Genomic DNA, 19556 nt, shown 5'->3' on the forward strand with positions numbered 1-19556 from the left:
TTCTAGCATGGAAGAGTTTTTAAATCTTTTCTCATCTCTTTCCTCAGAGCTAGAAACATTTAAATTAATCCTCATAATTTCATCAGATTCGTTTCCCTTTTTTGCAAGTTCTTTCTCACTTTCATCAGATGAGTAATGCGATTTCTTAAAATTTAGCTTCTTTTGTTTCCTTGTTTTTTTCCATTTCATTTCTTTTGTATTATCATCTTCAGATGACGTGCAAAAATCAAACTTCTGCTTGCTTTTCTCACTTATTTCACACTTGGTATGTTCATCTCGATTTTCACCAGATGATAGATCAATTGTAGACTGAATGGCTTCACTAAATGAGGAACTTCTCTTCAGTTTTCTCTGCAATATTTCTTTCTTATTATCCTTTTCTTCTTCTTGCTCCTTCTGCCCATTGTAAGAAATGTTTACTGTTTTTACTTCAGCAGAAATTAATTTTTTTGAATTCTCTTCCTGATGAACTTTGGTAACAACAGGAACCTCATCAGTAAAAAATTCTTCTACACTTTTTCCAGCATTATTTGATTTTTGAAAACTTAAATCTTCATTTGTGTCTTTTAACGATTTATTCTCACCATCACCAGCTAAAGGAGCAGTAACAATCTGATTAGAATTGATTAGTTCTGAATGTAGCAAATCTTGTTTCTTCAAATTGCTTTGACATTGGGTATCAGCAACATGATTGATTGAATTTTCTTGGGTACACTGAGTATTCTCTTTCAAGGTGTTAACAGAATTTTTGCTTTCAGTTGTCATTGCAAGGACTGAACTGCCACCAGCAATTTCATCTTCTAACTCTTTAAAATTTTTTATTGATTTCTGCTGTACCTCTTTCACCCCACTTCCTTGATCAATAGCAGATGTAGACAAATCACTAATATCATTTAACACAGCATTCTTTTCATCATGTTCCAGGTAATTTTGTTGCATATTCTGAAGCTTGCTAGAAGATTCCAATTTTAAATTTTTGATAAAATCTGATTTGGTGATCTCTTCAACCGAATTTTTTACAGGTCCATCAATAGACCTGTCACAACTAGTTTTATGTTCAAATGGAGACATCAGTAAACTGCTGCAAACATCTGCACTTTTGATATTTTTACCTTCAGTTTGATCTAGTTTCCTATCATTACTGAGATATTTATTAGTGGAATTAACTTCATTATTTTTTATTTCACCATCATCATGAACCAATTTTGATATTTTATGCCCTTTAACTTTGTTTTGAAGATTTTCTTGAGTTTCTAAATGTTTATTTAAACTGACAGTCATCTCAGTGTCTGAAGATGTCTTATTACTGGAATTCTCCAATTTTGAGTTTAGAAGTGAATTGGTTTGAGAATTTAAGGCTGAGTTATGTTTTCTAGTATATGTTTTATGTGGTCTTCTTATTACTCCATTAACATTAAGCTTTTCATTTTCTTGTGAACTTGAAACTTCACTGGCTTCTATTATTGGAGATTTATACACTAGTGATTGTAAGAGGCTTTCTGACTCTTCATCATCAGATTTTATCTTTTGACTTGGAGAATGGTTCTGATTGGAGTTTTCTGCTTCTGGAAGATAAATAATAAATACAATAAAATAAAATAAAATAAAATAAAATAAAGCAAAATGACAACACTGATCATGTGTAACCATGATCATTATATATTTGTCAAAAAATCCTAATTAACCTGAAATATATGTTTTAATTATTTTTCTACCAAGAACACATTTATCATGCCAAGAAGAAATGAGAATAGATAATGATGTAGTTATTCATAATCAACTTGCTATAAACAACGTGATTGTCGCTGTTGTGGCATCACTTGTGTTGCTTTTATGATTTCAGGTGTTATTACTGAAATCTACAAAAGACAACAGGAAAAAGAAAAAAAAAAGAAGCAATCCCAGAGTTTCTGATAATGTGTGCTAACCGAAGGGACCTATAAGAGAACCCCATTATATTGCCCTTTTTTTTTCAGCTGAGATAATGTGGAGTTAAGCATCATGATTTTTTACCAATAAGTACTAATATAATGTTAAAAAACAGTAGTTTCTTAATATGTTATTGTGAGTGAATGCAAGTACTTAACAAAAATACAACCTTTGGCATAACAATGTTTAATGCTTGATATTTCACAACTGCTGATTCTAATAAGAAATCACATAGAAACCTAAAACATTCCAGTTAGTGTAAAAATATAAATAAAAATACAAATGTATATATAAAATTCATTAAAAAATCTTACTCCACCCATGGTAATAATGCATTAAATTAATTTCTTCTTTAACGAAGAAATGGCATAAAAGGCTAAAACACAGTATGAAACCTTATTGGGAAAGAATAAATATATCTTCAAATATCTTTTATTTAAGAAAGTGAGTAGGCAGCAGTCTAAAATCTCGTATAGACAAAAATTAGAAGTAAATTTTTTATATGTCGATTTTACATGGGAAATTAAATTTTACATAAAATACTTTTAATTAAATTAATGTAATAACTCACTTTGCTGTATTAAATCTGGTAATGAATTGTTAGAATATTTATTGTAAGACCACTAGAATTGTAAAAACAAAAAAAAATAAGCTCAGAACAGGATTAGGCAAATAAACCTAAGGCTAGCAAAAATTGCAAAGGTTACCGGATTATGAGTTTTCCAATCAAAACTCAATGATAGCGTGGGTGGCATAGAAAAATCCTCCAGTAAATCCGGGGGACTTAATTTGAAGAAGGGCCAAGGTCGGGAAGGTTGAGATGAAAGGCAGAGATTGAGGGGGCAAGAGGATCTCGCGCTCACTCTCGATTCGAAGTTTGTTCCTGTGCCAAGCCTTTTCCAAGGACGGAGAGAGTCACTTTCCTGCGAGCATGCAGTTCTGACGAAGATGGGAAGTTAGATAGCAGCGGAGACGGTTTGTTCAAGATGTCCTACCGTATGATTCTTCGATGATCTACGTGTGTGCTGTAGTATTGCTGCCGTAACCTAGAGCCCGGTCGGAAATTCCTTTTTTGGAAGAAGCGGAACGTGCCCGTATACCTTTAGGATGTAAGACTATATGTATTGAGCTGGCAAGATTGTAAGTAAGGTGTTTTATGTTAATTCCTAGATTGTGAAAATTAAGCAACAAATGTTGTTTCTATTGTCAATTAGCAAAGAAAGTATTAGAGAAGTCGGAAAGCCATACTTCTGTTTGAATGTGAATAAGTAGCATATAGAGTTTTAAGGAATTTGCTAATGTTATGCAATGCAAAGAAATTGAATGTGGATTAAGCTTTAACTTTTTCCAGTTTATAGCGAGAGTAAGGATAAAGTGTGTTTAAGTCTATCCACATGTCTGAAAATTTATGTGAAATTCTAATGTTCTTGTCCTAAAGCTTAAGCGAAAATGATGAATGATTGTATGGAGAATTAGACATGTGTTTGTATTGTCTCCATTGTTATCTAGTTGTATTAGGCTGAACCATATACTTGATATGTGAAGTTTAAATTTTGTAATTAATTTGTCTTAGAATGAATAAACATGTTTGTTTTGTTAATAGCTTGCCTGATCTTGTCTTACCAATGCACTGTCTCATAAAAATATAGAACCACGACTGACTGATATTAAGAATTAGGAGTTTCCTGAATTAGAGTTAATTTAAGAGATATTTCTCATGCTTAGCTGAATGTTTCTCTTGCATGTAGCGGAAAGAAAAACAATTATTTTATGTGATCCTTAATGGTGCAGTTGAAAAGAAAAATAATTTTTTAAGGATCAATACAAGAGAAATACAGCAAGGTAGATTAGGGAATTAATTCCAGTGTCTACACTTAGAACATGTGAAATAGCTTACTTACGGCCTTGAGAGAAGGGGGGGGGGAGTGAAACTATAGACTAAAAGGATTAAGAATAATCACAAGTTTTGTGAATGAAGAACTAGCTCAAGCAACGACGATAAACTCGACATTACAACTGATAAGAAAAAGACATTACAAAGGCACAGTCCGAAGATAAATACTAATAAATAAATAATATTACCATAGAATTAAAAGATAGATATTATTACAAGTCTTTTAGTCCAAACTTTTTTGAACTCAGTAAGCTTCAGGGTGCACTTTTCTCAAATGTGCTAAATTTGGGCCAATGAGAAATACAGACCGACTGCCAATGTCTCATATTCCAAGTCTATAGCTGGTTTAACCAACTCATTCATTATAAAACACTACTGAACTGATTGAGCCAAAGTCTCAAAAAAATGCAATGCTCTGTTAAAGAAATTCACTCTAGCAAACTATGTACTATGGCAAATGATTGCTTTTTCTTGTGAATGCATGCATGTACTTTTCTATGATTAATTTTTCAAAGTCACAAAGGATACAAATACAAATTTTTTATAGTTAAAATTCTTTTCTTAAGCAGATACATTAGTCAGATTAACTAATGTATCTGTTTAAGAAGGTCTAGAAGAAAATCTAAAAGTTTCTATGGCTGGTGATAAGGTACATTTTTTAAATTTTATTTTATTTGTTTATTTATTTTTGTAAAGGAATAGAGGAATTTCATCACCAGGTGAGAGACAGCTACCCTGCTTATTTTATTGGGAAAAAAGCATCTCGTGTTTGGTTTCTAGAGCATATTTTCCAGATTATCTAACCCATAAGTTTTCCTCCCACTGAGATGGTGTCGTAAAAGATAGCAGAAGGCTATGTGGATACTTCCAATATAATAAATAATCATTATATGCTTTGAAGAAAGTGATCAGATGGCTTCAATTTGGCATAATAAAGCCATTTATTAAAATGATATTAAATACATATTCTTTCTTAGCAAATAACATTTTGAAACTTTAAAAAAAGTTTTGAAATTGATGGAAAGCTTATGAAAATATAACTTTTGGCATCCGAGTCAAACCTTTGCCTTTTATTAGCTTTTCTTGATTAAGGTTTCACTGGCTTGAGAGCTATTTCAAATTGTTTGTTCTCATCATAGACAGACAGAAACCTTACAATATAATCCTATGTTTCAATATAATCCTATGCCAGACAAGTGTATTCTACATAAGCAAACTTGGTGCATAAATCACGTTAAGTAGAAAGGCTACATTCACACTTTTGTTTTGAAACTGACCAGTGATTATTTGATTTATGCTATTTATTTTATTTATTCGACCAACAAAGTTTCAAAATGTTATTCGGCTATGAAAGAATAATGAATAAATATCTTTTCAATAAAAACCTTTATGTGCAACTGAAGTCTTCTAGGCTCTTCTTTCAATGCTTATGTTCATGTACCAACTGAGTTCACTTATATAGAATACAACTTTCCAACATGGCATTACCACAGTATTCAGAAGAGAGTTATTTTTACTCGTTAGGTTTTTTTCTGATCTCTGATTGAGAACCAACAATTCAAAACAGCTGTTAAGCCATTGAAGGCTTAATCAAAAGTACCCATAAATTAATTTTTAAACTTTTTCAAGTTTCAGAATATTATCCAGCTGTGAAAGAAAAATGGATATTTAACATCCTTTCAATTAATAATCATTATGCAAAAACACTTTGCCTTCAAAAATAAGTTTAGAAACTGACCAAGAATGCAAAAATTATATGCTATCAAGCCAGTGAAATCCTTAATCAAAAGCACTAATAATAGATGAATATATGTGTATACTCCTGAAGAGAGGTGAGTTTTTCTTGTAGTACCTAATACAACATCAAAGCAATTTGTACAGAAGCTTATGAGCAGAATCACTTTTAAAATTTTGTAGAGGTAAAAGCACAAAAAGCGCCTTTGCTTATTTTGCAAAAAAGAATCATTAATATTTAATATCCTTCCTGTTAATAATGTCTATTGACAATATGAAACCTTCAAAGCTCTTCTCTTTGATTAATTTGATTAAGAGCATTCTGATGCAAGGAGTGCCATGCAAACCGACAAGCAAGGTTGCATCATTTTACTGCTACAGCCATGTCGCTAGCTGTGCTCAGCAATGAAATCCACTATGTTGTAATAGCAAACTGCATTTCGTGATGGCCATGAAATGTTGTCTGTCAGCAATGCATAACTGAACATGGTACCACAAAGAAATCCAGAAGAATCTTTATTGATGTATCCATTATGGCCCAGAAAAGCCAAGCATCATCTAAGCTGTAGCATCCAGAACTAGGAGCCTTCTTTAATGAGGTGCTCACAAAGAAAGAAATCTCATAAGGAGGAATTTTGTCAGGATGGTTACTTTACTGTACACACAATGTCTCTTATGACAGTCAGAAGGGTCTTCATACTAATAAGATTACACTAGAGAGTGCTTAAACTTACCTTTTGTAAATATAAGTTCATAGAAACTGACACGTTTCGTCTGCGATTTTAAGATCAGAACTACTCCCCCCCCCCACCTCCAGTACCAAATGAAAACACTGCTTTGCTCACAAGAAACAAAACACAACTAATTAAAATACCAGCGTATATAGGAATACCTTGTATAATGCGGTTTTGGTCTAACAATGGTTCTTATTATTACGCTTATCATTATTACACTGACCGGCAACTCCCAGCCGCCGGTCAGTGTAATAATGAGTGACAGTCGAAAGTCACATTTATGCAGTAGTTATTCGATTGGCTCTCATGTAGACACGTTCTTTCCCTGCGGCATTTTATTATTTACGTTAATATTAGTATTTAATATTTTTTTATTTAAGTATGAGTGAAGAGACAAAACAAAGAAGACTGTTGGAGTAACAAAAAAAACGCAAGTAATTGACATTAGAGAAGAAACTTGAAATTATAAAACGTCATGAGAATGGTACTTTGTTTGCTAAAATAGCACGTGCGAATTCAATGAATGGGTCATTTGTACGAACAATTATTCAGAGCAAAGAAAAGATTAAACAACATGGAATGAGCACTGATTCTTATATGTCAAAAGTGATCACGAGAAATCGATCTTCTACAATGGAAAATATGGAACGCCTTTTAATGATCTGGATTGAAGATTGTAACCAGAAAAAAATTCCTTTGAGTCAAATGATAATCCAGCAAAAGCAACAAGTCTATATGACAAAATAAAATAAAATGAAAGCGAAAATGAATGAGGTACAACCAGTGAAACTTTTATAGCAACTCATGGGTGGCTCTACAATTTCAAAAAGCATATAGGACTCCATAACATAAGAATCCAAGGTGAAAGCACAAGTGCTGACACTAAAACTGCAGAATTATTTCCCAATGAATTGAAGGAGCTTATTGAGAAGGAAGGCTACACAGATGATCATTTTTAATGCTGACGAGACTGGCTTGTTCTGGAAAAGAATGCCATTGCGCACATTTCTAGCAGAGAAGGAAAAAACACAAGCTGGGTATAAAGTGTCAAAAGACTGATTGACACTTTTACTAGGAGTTAATGCATCAGGTGATTTAAAATTGAAGCCACTGTTAGTGTACAGAGCGGAAAACCCAAGAGCTCTTAAGGGCTTTACAAAGAACAATTTACCTGTTCATTGGCGTTTGAATAAAAAAGCGTGGGTGACTCGCTCAATTTTCGAAGACTGGTTTAAAACTTGTTTTTGCCTTAATTAAAAGCTATTGTAAAAAGAATGATATTCCTTTCAAAATTTCGCTTTTATTAGACAATGTGCCAAGCCATCCAACTCTATTGACTGACTTAGATGAAAATGTCAAGATTCATTTCCCCCCCCCTCCAAACACAACATCAATTCTGCAGCCGATGGATCAAGGTGTTATCTCCACTTTCAAGGCTTACCATTTAAGATGAACTTTTGCTCAAGCTATTAAAGCTGCAGCAGAAGAAGATTCTTGGACTTTGAGTGAATTTTGGAAGAAATTTAACTTAAAAAATGCCATTCAAAATATTTATGAATCTTGGCAAGAGGTGACTCAAAGCAACATGAGAGCCATATGGCATAATATCTTGCCGCATTGTTCAAAGAAGTTTGTTGCCTTTGCAACACAGGAGGAGGAAATCTCAACAGAAATTGTGCAGATGGACAAAGATCTTGGTTTTACAAGTTTAGATTGTAACAATGTGAATGAATGTATTGATTCTCATTCAAATAATATGGATGATGAAACCCTTTTGGAGTTGGAACAACAATGAGCCAATGAAGTAGAAGACGAAGATGACTCCACTGATGAAAAATATTCTTCACATGTGGTTGAAGAATTTTCCTTTGCTGACTGTTCAACTTTTGTGAGAAAAATCACCGAAGCTTCCAACTTTCTCATAAATGCCGACCCGAATTTGGAAAGAAGCATCAAAGTCTCAATAATGCCATCAAATGCTACAGAGATCTAGTACTTGAAGAGACAAAGAAGACATGGATGGTTCAACGAACACTAAAAGACTACTTTAGTAAAAAGTAAATTACTGTATGCTAAAACTGAAGCAATATTTGTTTTGTTTTCTACAACTTTTATATCAGTTTAAAAGGATTTAAGTTAAGGGATATTACATCCCATATTGTTTCATAGCCGAATAAGAAACTCAAAGAGTTTCATGCCGAATATAGTAAATATATAAAGTTCGACGAGTCCAAGCGTAAACAAATACCTGGATAGTGTTACAACTGACCCTTCAGGGAGTGCAACACTGAGGCAACTCATGGTAAGGGTGGAGCAAGCTCCGATCACTATTCTTGATATTTCCCCATAATGTGAAACCCAGCTCCTAGGAGCTGTATTACTGTTCTACATTATGAGTGAGAGAAGGTCACTACCCAGACTGGTTTCAACCTTTATTGAGGTCTCATCAGTGAGTAGGTAGACCTAGAAATACCAAGTTTGTAGCAAACAGAACGTATATAACCCTACTATGAGAATTGCCAAGAAGGTGTCCTAATAAATTATTAATTATATGAAGAGCCAAAGGCTTCAAATTCGGCGACCTAAACTTATTTAAGTTAAAGGATATTACATCCCATATTGTTTCACAGCCGAATAAGAAACTCAAAGAGTTTCATGCCGAATATAGTAAATATATAAAGTTTAGCGAGTCCAAGCATAAGCAAATACCTGGATAGTGGTTTGCTACAAACTTGGTATTTCTAGGTCTACCTACTCACTGATGAGACCTCAATAAAGGTTGAAACCGGTCTGGGTAGTGACCTTCTCTCACTCATAATGTAGAACAGTAATACAGCTCCTAGGAGCTGGGTTTCACATTATGGGGAAATATCAAGAATAGTGATCGGAGCTTGCTCCACCCTTACCATGAGTTGCCTCAGTGTTGCACTCCCTAAAGGGTCAGTTGTAACACTATCCAGGTATTTGCTTACACTTGGACTCGCCGAACTTTATATATTTACTATATTCGGCATGAAACTCTTTGAGTTTCTTATTCGGCTATGAAACAATATGGGATGTAATATCCCTTAACTTAAATAAGTTTAGGTCGCCAAATTGAATCCCCCCCCCCCCCCACCCCCCCCCCCCCCCACCCCCCCCCCCCCCCACCCCCCCCCCCCCCCACCCCCCCCCCCCCCCACCCCCCCCCCCCCCCACCCCCCCCCCCCCCCACCCCCCCCCCCCCCCACCCCCCCCCCCCCCCACCCCCCCCCCCCCCCACCCCCCCCCCCCCCCACCCCCCCCCCCCCCCACCCCCCCCCCCCCCCACCCCCCCCCCCCCCCACCCCCCCCCCCCCCCACCCCCCCCCCCCCCCACCCCCCCCCCCCCCCACCCCCCCCCCCCCCCACCCCCCCCCCCCCCCACCCCCCCCCCCCCCCACCCCCCCCCCCCCCCACCCCCCCCCCCCCCCACCCCCCCCCCCCCCCACCCCCCCCCCCCCCCACCCCCCCCCCCCCCCACCCCCCCCCCCCCCCACCCCCCCCCCCCCCCACCCCCCCCCCCCCCCACCCCCCCCCCCCCCCACCCCCCCCCCCCCCCACCCCCCCCCCCCCCCACCCCAGAATCCAAACTGGCCATTGCCAACATATTCTTCAACCTTCTTTGTTAGTCTTTTTTGTATAATTTTGAGTAGTATTTTCGAAGCATGTGATATTAAGCTTATTGTTCGATGATTTTCACACTTGTTTGCATTATTTACTTTAGGAATGAGTATGATAGAGCATTGTGTAAAATCTTTGGGGATGATCCCTGTTTCATAAATATCCTTTATGATCTTGAAAAGGTATGACTTAGTTATGTTTCCTGAGTATTTTATTAATTCTGAGGGGATGTTATCAGTGCCTGGTGCCTTGTTGGCTGACAATTCATTCAGTGCCCATTCAAATTCATCTTTTAATATAGTTGGACCAATTTCTTCCATATCAAGTCTTGTTTCATCTTCTATAGCCTTGGCATCTAGATCTTTTCCACTATATAGATCCTCTAAGTACTCCTTCCATCTTTCCGAAATTTCTTCCTTATCTATAAGTATGTTCCCTTGTTTATTTTTGATAATTGTACTTCTTGTCTTGTTTTGCTGGCTTATTCCTTTTACAATGTTATAAGCTTTATCGATTCTTCCAGTCTTTGTTAGATCTTCTATTTCTTTACATTTCTCTGTAAACCATTGTTCTTTTGCTTCTTTACACTTTCTATTTATCATATTTTTTATATGTTTATATTTGTCTTTGCTTTCTTCCTTTAGGGAGGATTTGTATTTTCTTCTTTCATTTATTAGATCTAGAATGTCCTGGATGATCCATGGTTTTTTTTTTATTTGCTTCATCCTTAATCCTATGCAGTCATTGGTGGCCTTGATGATTGTATCCTTCAAATGAGTCCATTTTCCCTCTATGTTTTTCTTTTCCCTCTCTCCAGTTTTAATGCTTTCATCAGTTTGCTGTTTATAGTTTCTATGGTTTTCCTCTGTTTTCAGGTTACTTATGTTCCATTTGGGCCTTTTCCTTGGTTGTGACAACTTTTTAAATTTCAGATTACATTTCAATAAAACCAAATTGTGGTCACTATCAACATCAGCTCCCAGGTAACTTTTGCATGATTTTACTTGATTTTTAAATCTATTTCTTGTCATAATATAATCTATTTGGTACCTTCTTTTTGGCACCTCATACCAGGTATTAGTAATGATCAGATTGAATTGGTGGCAGAACTCCAAAAGTCTATCTCCTCTTTCATTTCGGCATCCAAGTCCATACTTTCCCACCTCTCTATCATCTTTGCCCTCACCAATGACTGCATTCCAATCCCCCATGACAGTAAGATTATCTTCCTTCTTGGTCAGTTTGATTAGATTCTCAATATCTACATATACTCTCTCAACTTCATCATCACTGTGGTCGCTAGTAGGCATGTAAGCTTGTATTATTATAATATTTGTTGGTTTTGTTTCTAGTTTTACCATTATCAATCTGCTACTACATTTTACTGAGTTGATTACTCTTCTTCCCCATTCCTTATTGGGAACCACCACAACTCCATTTTTTGCTGTCTCATCACCTGAATAAATGATTCTGTAATCACAACTCCAAAAGTCTCCAGTTCCAGTCCATCTCATTTCACTAATTCCCAATATGGCTATTTTTATTCTATCCATTTCTCTCTTCAATTTTCCAATTTGTAGGAGGGTTCTCACATTCCACATCATAATGAATGTACCAGGATTTCACTGGTTTACGACCAGGGGAAGAAGCAAGGGAAGCCTTGCTTCTTCCCCTGCCTGAGATGCAGCCTAGCATAAATGTGTTAATATATGAAGAAAATTATTTAAATGTTTAAAAATAGTTATAAAGTTTTATATAGCAAATATCACAATAATAGATGTAGTCGAAATGCAAACTTCATTAAAAAAAATTAAGCTTATGTGATTACTAGGTGAACATATAAAAAAATTACTGAATATTATTTTCTGCATGTACTGCATTCGTATGTCACACATCACTATTAATAGAGGTGCTGGTACATGTTCCATTGCATAGTAACCCCCCCCCCCAAAAAAAAAACACTGAATATAATGAACATTCCTGAACTGCTACTAAAATAATAATATAATCCCTGCTAGAGGGCCGTAAGTTGTGTAGTTTCAGAAAGAGCTCCGGAAAAAGTTGCAAACTGAGGGAGTAACAGAATGCAAAGATTAGAAGCGAAAGTTACAGAAGAAGTTTTAAAAAAACGGAAGTGAAATGAAAGTTGGAGAAATTGAAGGAGTGAAAGAATGCAAAGATGTACAAGCGAAAATTAGTGATAAGGGGGTGAAGGAAGGTATGAATGAGGAAAAGGAAGTAAAGTGCGGCCGAACGAGAGGTAGCGAGATAGAGAGTGAAATTGTTGGAATGCAAGATTTAATGAAACAGATATTGGAAATGAAAAATTAAATGAAGAATATATTGAGTGATGTTAGGCATCTAGTGGAAATTAATGAAAGTGTGCAAGAAAACAGAATGAAAGAACAAAGAGTAAAAGAAGTGATGAGTGATTCCAGGATAGCGGTATATGGAGACTCCATAATTAGGAGGCTAGTTACTGACAGAGTCCATAAGTAGTGGCGAGTTCTCCATGCTTGCAGCGCAAGCTCATTAATTGAGAAAGAAGTACTATTTATTTGTTAATAAACACATGCATTTATAAGTATTCCATTTAGGCTTTTATTTTTGTAGACAGAAGACGTCTTAAGCTTGCACGGCAATAATTGAGCTTTGTGTTGTGTATCGAAGCCAATGCTTGCTCGTCTAGTCAAAGCTATTGTGGCTTGCTCCGTTGTAGGAGCTTACAAGTCCTCGCAACAGCACTGTGATTTTATGCACGTGCATAGCCATTTCACGCGTCTCACTGTTGCTTAAACCACAGGCCATACACAGTCAACGTAGCTCTAGCCAGTGAGTTTCAGCAGCCTTTACAAGTGTGCATGTTGCTTGGGAAAATTAAGTTACAACCAACTTTTTATGACAATGTTATTAATCAGTTCATAAAGAAGAACCGTAGGGTAGAATTTTTTTTTTTTTTAACTAGTAAAATTTATTTGTAAGCTTCCTATGATAGTACAAAATGTTGAACAATCATATGTATAACCTAAGAGAACAGCTCATCCAGGTTATGACATGCATAAAGTTACAAAAATTTATGTAATTCATTTTCATTATATACATATATGTACATTCATATTACATATTATTATAATATAATTACATAATAAAATCGCAGGAGACATGCTAATATGTAGCATAACAATTAATTAGGAACAAAATAAAGCAGTTAAATAGCATTAAAATTTTTATGATCTTTGAATACAAATTGCTAAAAAGCAATAATTTATACAATTATTTTGAACAGAGATTCCTCATTTCTGTGGGAAAATAAATACTCTTTGATTAAGTTTTGTATTTGTTTGGGTTAGTTTTATTTCTTATTGTTAAAGGTAGTGTGTTGAATACTTTTGGTGCTAAATAAGTATAATGTTTGTGTATTGCTTCTTTATTTGCTTTTGGAACTATATATTTTAGGCCCTTATGTCAACTAAGAAAAGCACAACTGGTAATTAGCTTACGGAATTAACAACGCATATAAAGGATATTAATTAAAGGCAACTTTAATGAATAACTTCAATATTTCGGCAACATCACGTTTCCATCTTCAGGAATATAAAAATATGGTATATACACGCAGGCACTAACAAAAGCAAATGAGGAAGAAGGCAAGAAACTAATATTGTTCCTAAAGTCCTAATGGTGCCCTCTGGCAGGCTAATTTGGTTGTCTTGGCCGTTGGGCTGAAGTTCTCATAATGTAAGTCTCCCAAATTTGGGGTTTGAAAAAATACGAAAAGCTGATAAAGAATTCTACTTCCTTACCACAGCCACCACTGAACACTGTAGTCAACCTCTCGTCTGTAGTTTTAAAGCCTGAAGCACTCACCGCACTTTCATGTGGCCACAATTTCGGCCTAGCTCCTAAAAGAATACCTGCTGAGGAAATCATGATCCAAATAAAACATATTGCCAACAACGTCAGACTGGATGTAGCCAGTGTTCTCACCAAAGCGAAACCTCCAAAAACCAACTTATCCAAAGACGAATATGCAGCTCTACTAGAAATGAAAAAAAAACAAAAAAATAGTAATCACCAAAGTGGATAAGGGAAATGCCACTGTGGTGCTCAATCAAAAGGACTACAAAGGTAAGCTTAATGCTTTAGTACTAAACCGTATTACCTACCTCCCTATTGATTCTAATCTGAGAGCTGGTAGGATTATATTCAATAGGGAGGTAGGTAATACGGTTTAGTACTAAAGCATTAAGCTTACCTTTGTAGTCCTTTTGATTATGTCAAAAGGACTACAAAGGTAAGCTTAAGTCATTTTGTTTATGTATTTTTGGGAGTCCATATAATTGGGGGATCTAGAGTTATAAGGTTTTAGTTTATTAGTGACTTCCACAGGCCAAGAAGTGACTTTCTTAAGGAGTCTGGAAGTCACTAACAAACTAAAACCTTATAACTCTAGATCCCCCAATTATATGGACTCCCAAAAATACATAAACAAAATGTGCCATTACATCCCATAGTGGATGGCATTGATTCCCCCACATATAAATTAGCCAAACATTTAGCCAAAACGCTCACACACTATACTGGCAACACACCATCACACATAAAAAACTCAGCCCACTTTAAAGCCAGTATAGAAAACCTCTCACTCCAACACACTGACATAATGGTCAGTTTTGACGTCTCCTCCCAATTCATTAATGTCCCACTCAAAGAAACCCTAGAGCATCCAAGCCAAGTTTCCTCCCGATATCTCAGCCTTATTTCAATTCACAATGAACTCAGGCTATTTCGTTTGGCAAGGAAAATTCTACAAACAGATATAGAGGACATCCATGAGTTCAACACTTTCCCCACCCTTGGCCAATTTCTTTATGGAGAGCTTTGAAGAGAAAGCCTTAAACTCCGCCCCATAAAAACCCACTATTTGGCTTCGATACGTGAATGATGTGTTCACTATTTGGCCACATGGCTCAGATCCACTCCACTCCTTCCTAACACACTTAAACAACCAACACCCCAAAGTCCAGTTCACCTTAGAAAAAGAGGAAAACACCCTCCCCTTCCTAGACACTTTAATCACTCGCCCGCTTGATGGATCTTTGGTTTTCTCTGTTTACAGAAAACCCACCCATACAGGCAGATACATTCACCAGCAATCCCCCCCCTCACAACAATACAGGGTTATAAAAACACTATATAACAGTGCAAAATTAATCCGCTCAGATGACGATGCCCTAACCACTGAACTAAACTACATCCTCAACACTTTCTTAGCCAATGGCTATAACGCCCAAAAAATAATTTAAAAAATACTAAAGCCAGTAAACCCCCCCACACACACACACAATAAAGATTACACCAAATCTATCACCATCCCCTACATTCAGAGCACCTCTGAGAAAATAACCAGTATCCTCAAAAAATATGACCTGACTTCTTGTTATAGACCATATAAAAAGTTGGCATTCCTTATCCACTCTGCCAAAGACCAACCACTTCTCCTAGACCCTACCTGGTGTATACCAGGTCCCTTGCAGCTGCAAATTGTCCTACTTTGGAACAGGCAGGACAGCAAATATCAGGATTTCAGAACACAAAGACTACATCTGGTTTCACCAATACAGCCACTCTGGGCTGGCAGACCATGCCTTAGATACCCATACCCACCATAGAATTTGTTGGAAGAAAACTAAAATAATACACCGTAGCAAGTTTAAGTACGAAAGATTATTCAAGGAATCATCAGCAGCTCTAAAAAACGTTCCAAACCTCAACAAATTTCGGTGCATGAAACTACCCCAAATTTGGAAGACTTACATTATGAGAACTTCAGTCCAATGGCCAAGACAACCAAATTAGCCTGCCAGAGGGCACCATTAGGACTTTAGGAACAATATTAGCTTTTGTTAGTGCCTGCATGCACATACCACATTTTTATGTTCCTGAAGATGGCAATGTGACGTTGCCGAAATATTGAAGTTATTCATTAAAGCTGCCTTTAATTAATATCCTTTATATGCGTTGTTAATTCCATAAGCTAATTACCAGTTATGTATGACCAACGTATAAGCCTTGCTACTAGAATAAGGAAAGCATCTTGTTTGATATTTACATATTCGTTGTCGTTTTTTATGAATAATAGCCCTACAGATATATAAATATCTAAGGGATAGTATGTTTAGTATGGTGTATTTATTACACATTGCAGTATCCTTATATAAGTTTCTAGTTAAGATTTTAATTACTTTATGCTGAGTCGAGACTAAAGCTTTCAGCATAGTGCGATAGATTCCTCCCCAACTTAATATACCATATTGTATTGTGCTTTGAATCCAGGCAGAATATAATATTTTTAGCATATTTAAATTTAAGAATCTGTTTAACATAATCCTTATTTTATTTATGACATCGGTAATATGCAGTTTCCAGCTTAAACTACTATCAATTTTTAATCCCAAGTAAGTTATTACACTGACTTTTTCACTTTTCTCGCAGTTGCAATTTGAATTTGTCCTGCAATTCCAATCATGCAAAATTCATTGTGCAGTGAAGTTCATTTTGCCAGTTGTATTTCACAAGTTAAAATTTACATATTTAGTTTTTGAGACATTCAGAGTGAGTTTGTTTGACTGGAACCAATTTGTTACCTTCAAAAGATCAGCATTCACGATGGTTTTCATTTGTTCGGCTGTGTCTGTAGAAAATTAGTACTGTATCATCTGCAAAAGTATTTATTTTACTGTTTAGTTTAAGATTGCAGAAGTCATTGATATAAATATTAAATAAAATTGATCCCAAGACAGATCCTTGTGCACCGCAGTCTACTGTTTTGCAGCTGCTATAGCTGTTGGTTATTTTTACAATTTGTGATCAGGTATTTAAGTAATTTTTGAACCAGTTTAGGGCAGTACCTCATATTCCTATGACTTCTAATTTTTTTTATTAAAATTTCATGTGATACAGAGTCAAAAGCTTTGTGTATATCTAGAAATAGTAAATTTCTATTCAAATAGCTAAATTGAAAAATATAGAATATCATTTGTAAAATAAATGTTGTATTTGTATGATTAAATGTATTTCTAAATATATAGTTTTAAATGGTCAGTACAGGTAACCCTCGTATAACGCGGTATATAACAAGTCAGATATAACAGTCTAGAAATTGAAGTAACCCTTTATCTTTTCATATATTTTTCACTGCATTACTTAAAAATCAACTTTTATCTTCGTTAAATTTGTGTCTGCCCATATTGTGCAGATAGTTATAAGTAGTGAATTTATATTAGGGGAAACACCTTTTAGCATGCGTGTACATCATTTGTATACCGTATAAAGTGTTTATTGTTGAAAATTGTCTTCGTTTTCTGCCAGGAAAGCGCATTAAAAATCATAAGTGTGTTATCTCAAGCTGAGCACTTTATTTTCTGGTGAGTTACATACATAATTAATATGTAATGCTTTTTTATGTAAAAAAAAATATTTTTATAGTAATGGCCACAAATTGCATTGAAAGGGGAAAAAAATGAATATCGAAAAGAGAAAATTCGTCTCGAAGAAAAAAAATTAAAATCATGGATTGATTGAAAAATGGAGAAAAACCAGTTGTTGTAAGGACTTTGAATTTAAATGAATCAACAATTCAAACAATTGAACACAATGAACATAAAATCTGAGAAAGTGTTTATTGCTGGGTCAACGGTAAGTGCAAAGCTCGTTGCTGTGTACGCAATTTTCTAAGAGAAAAATGAAGAAATCTCTAATGATTTGGAAAGAAGATACACTTGAAAGAAAATTCCTTTGGGTGGAAATCTTATTAAACAAAAAACTCTCAACATTTATAAACATTTATAATGCAGACCAGGTGTTCAATGCTGATGAATCTGGGTTATATTGGAAAAAAATGCCAAAACACACCTATATTTCGAAAAATGAAAGATCAGCTCATGGATTCAAAGTTTCCAAAGACAGAATTACTCTACTGTTTTGTAGTAATGCATCAGGTGATTACATGACAAAACTAATGTTTATTAACCGATCCTCAAATCCTCGTGCTATGAAAGATTAAAATATGCACTAATTTTTATTTGCCTAAAACATTTATGCATTACATGCAATGAAGCTTAATTACAATTTGTTATTTTTATAATTTTAAACTATGTATTTGTGTCATAGTTTATATGATTTCTTAACTTACATGAATTACCTGAATTAAATAAAAATATTTTTTTGTTGGATATGTCATTGTTTATATAATTTTTTTTAAAAAAACCGATTTCGGAACATAACCCTACTTTTTGTATGTAATCTGAGTCTCGTATAATGCGATTTATATAACGCAGCATTTCTATGGAACCTAACATCCGTGTTATACGAGGGTTAGCTGAATTCATTATTCCGATAATCAGATTTCAATCACACCTCTCACTCCCTGAATGATAACAGCAAGCGTGAATTTCAAGACCAGCATTCACCCCTGTCCATAAGGTCTGCTATCCGGGTGGGAGAATGAGTACGATAATTAAGGTGTTAGACATTAGGAAGAAACGAGCGAGAGTGTTAGTTGTGATTGTAGAGACAAATGATCTAAGTGGACATAAGGAGGAGGTGAGGATAAATATCAGGAGATTATTGAGATGAGTGAAAAATAACAGTGTAGTAGGAAAGGTTGTCAGTGTGTTACCCAGGTATAATGATGATGAGTTGCGATGGAGAGCCAAAATCATGAATGGTATGTTGGTAGAGCTGTGTGAGGAGAAGGGAGTAGAGTTTGTGGATGTATGGCATGTGTTTGAGGGAAGAATGAAATTATACAGGAATGATGGGTTGCATTTAAATGGCTTGAGTGAGTGTGCTGGAGAAAGTGTTGCTGGATGAAAGTATAGTGTGTGGAACACTTTATATGTTTACTTTATTATATACAGTAAATTACTTTATATTACTTTATTATATACAGTATGTGTGATGTGTGCGAGAGATCAGAAGGAAGAGATGTAGAGAAAAATCAGGAGAGTGGTACTGAAGAAACAGCAGTGTTTGGCAGTGGAAACAGTAGTGAGGTGATAGAGGAAGAGAGAATGGGAATACGAGAGGAACAGGGAAACGGGGGGAGCTCAGGTGGACAGGGAGACATGGCACAGAGAGAACGAGTGAATGTTGAAAGTGGCAGTGAATGTGTGTATGAAGGTGGAGTACATTGCAATGTGGGTGGAGAAGTGGAGACTGAGGAGGTATATGTGGTAAGTGGTGATAAAGGTGATTTGGCAGGTGTAGTGGGGAAATCACAACCAACATATGGCTTGGATAGGACTGGCTATAGACCTAAAAATGAACTGTTGTGTTTGTTTACAAATGCCAGAAGTTTCAAAAATAAAGGGGATGAAATGGTTTCAGTGATTGAGTTTATTCATCCCCAAATCATTGGAATAAGTGAAACATGGCTGAATGAAGATGATATTGTAACAGGAATAGAAATGGAAGGGTACAGTATTTTTCGTGAGGATAGAAAGGGCAGGAAGGGAAGGGGTGTGCTGCTGATGATAGCAGGGGAATTAAGTCCACATAAGGTAGACATGAAAGAGGGAAATAGTGGCAATGGTTATGAGGCAGTGAGGTGTAACGTGGAG

General features: G+C 35.9%; 1 protein-coding gene across 2 annotated transcripts in view; it reads right to left on the minus strand.

Moving 5' to 3' along the window:
* Positions 1–1450: 1450 nt before the first annotated feature.
* The window catches only part of LOC150100883 (uncharacterized), a 211958-nt gene continuing 193852 nt past the window's right edge, over positions 1451–19556 (minus strand). For both annotated transcript variants that reach the window (XM_090401599.1, XM_090401600.1), the window contains exon 7: positions 1451–1565. In XM_090401599.1, coding sequence (XP_090257725.1) covers positions 1514–1565 — 52 coding nt within the window. In that variant the 3' untranslated portion in view covers positions 1451–1513. The remainder of the gene's footprint in view (positions 1566–19556) is intronic.

The sequence above is a fragment of the Typopeltis vanoorti genome, chromosome 12 (genome assembly GCF_054136105.1).
Source record: "Typopeltis vanoorti isolate ZY-2024b chromosome 12, IOZ_Tvanoo_1.0, whole genome shotgun sequence".
NCBI lineage: Eukaryota > Metazoa > Arthropoda > Arachnida > Uropygi > Thelyphonidae > Typopeltis > Typopeltis vanoorti.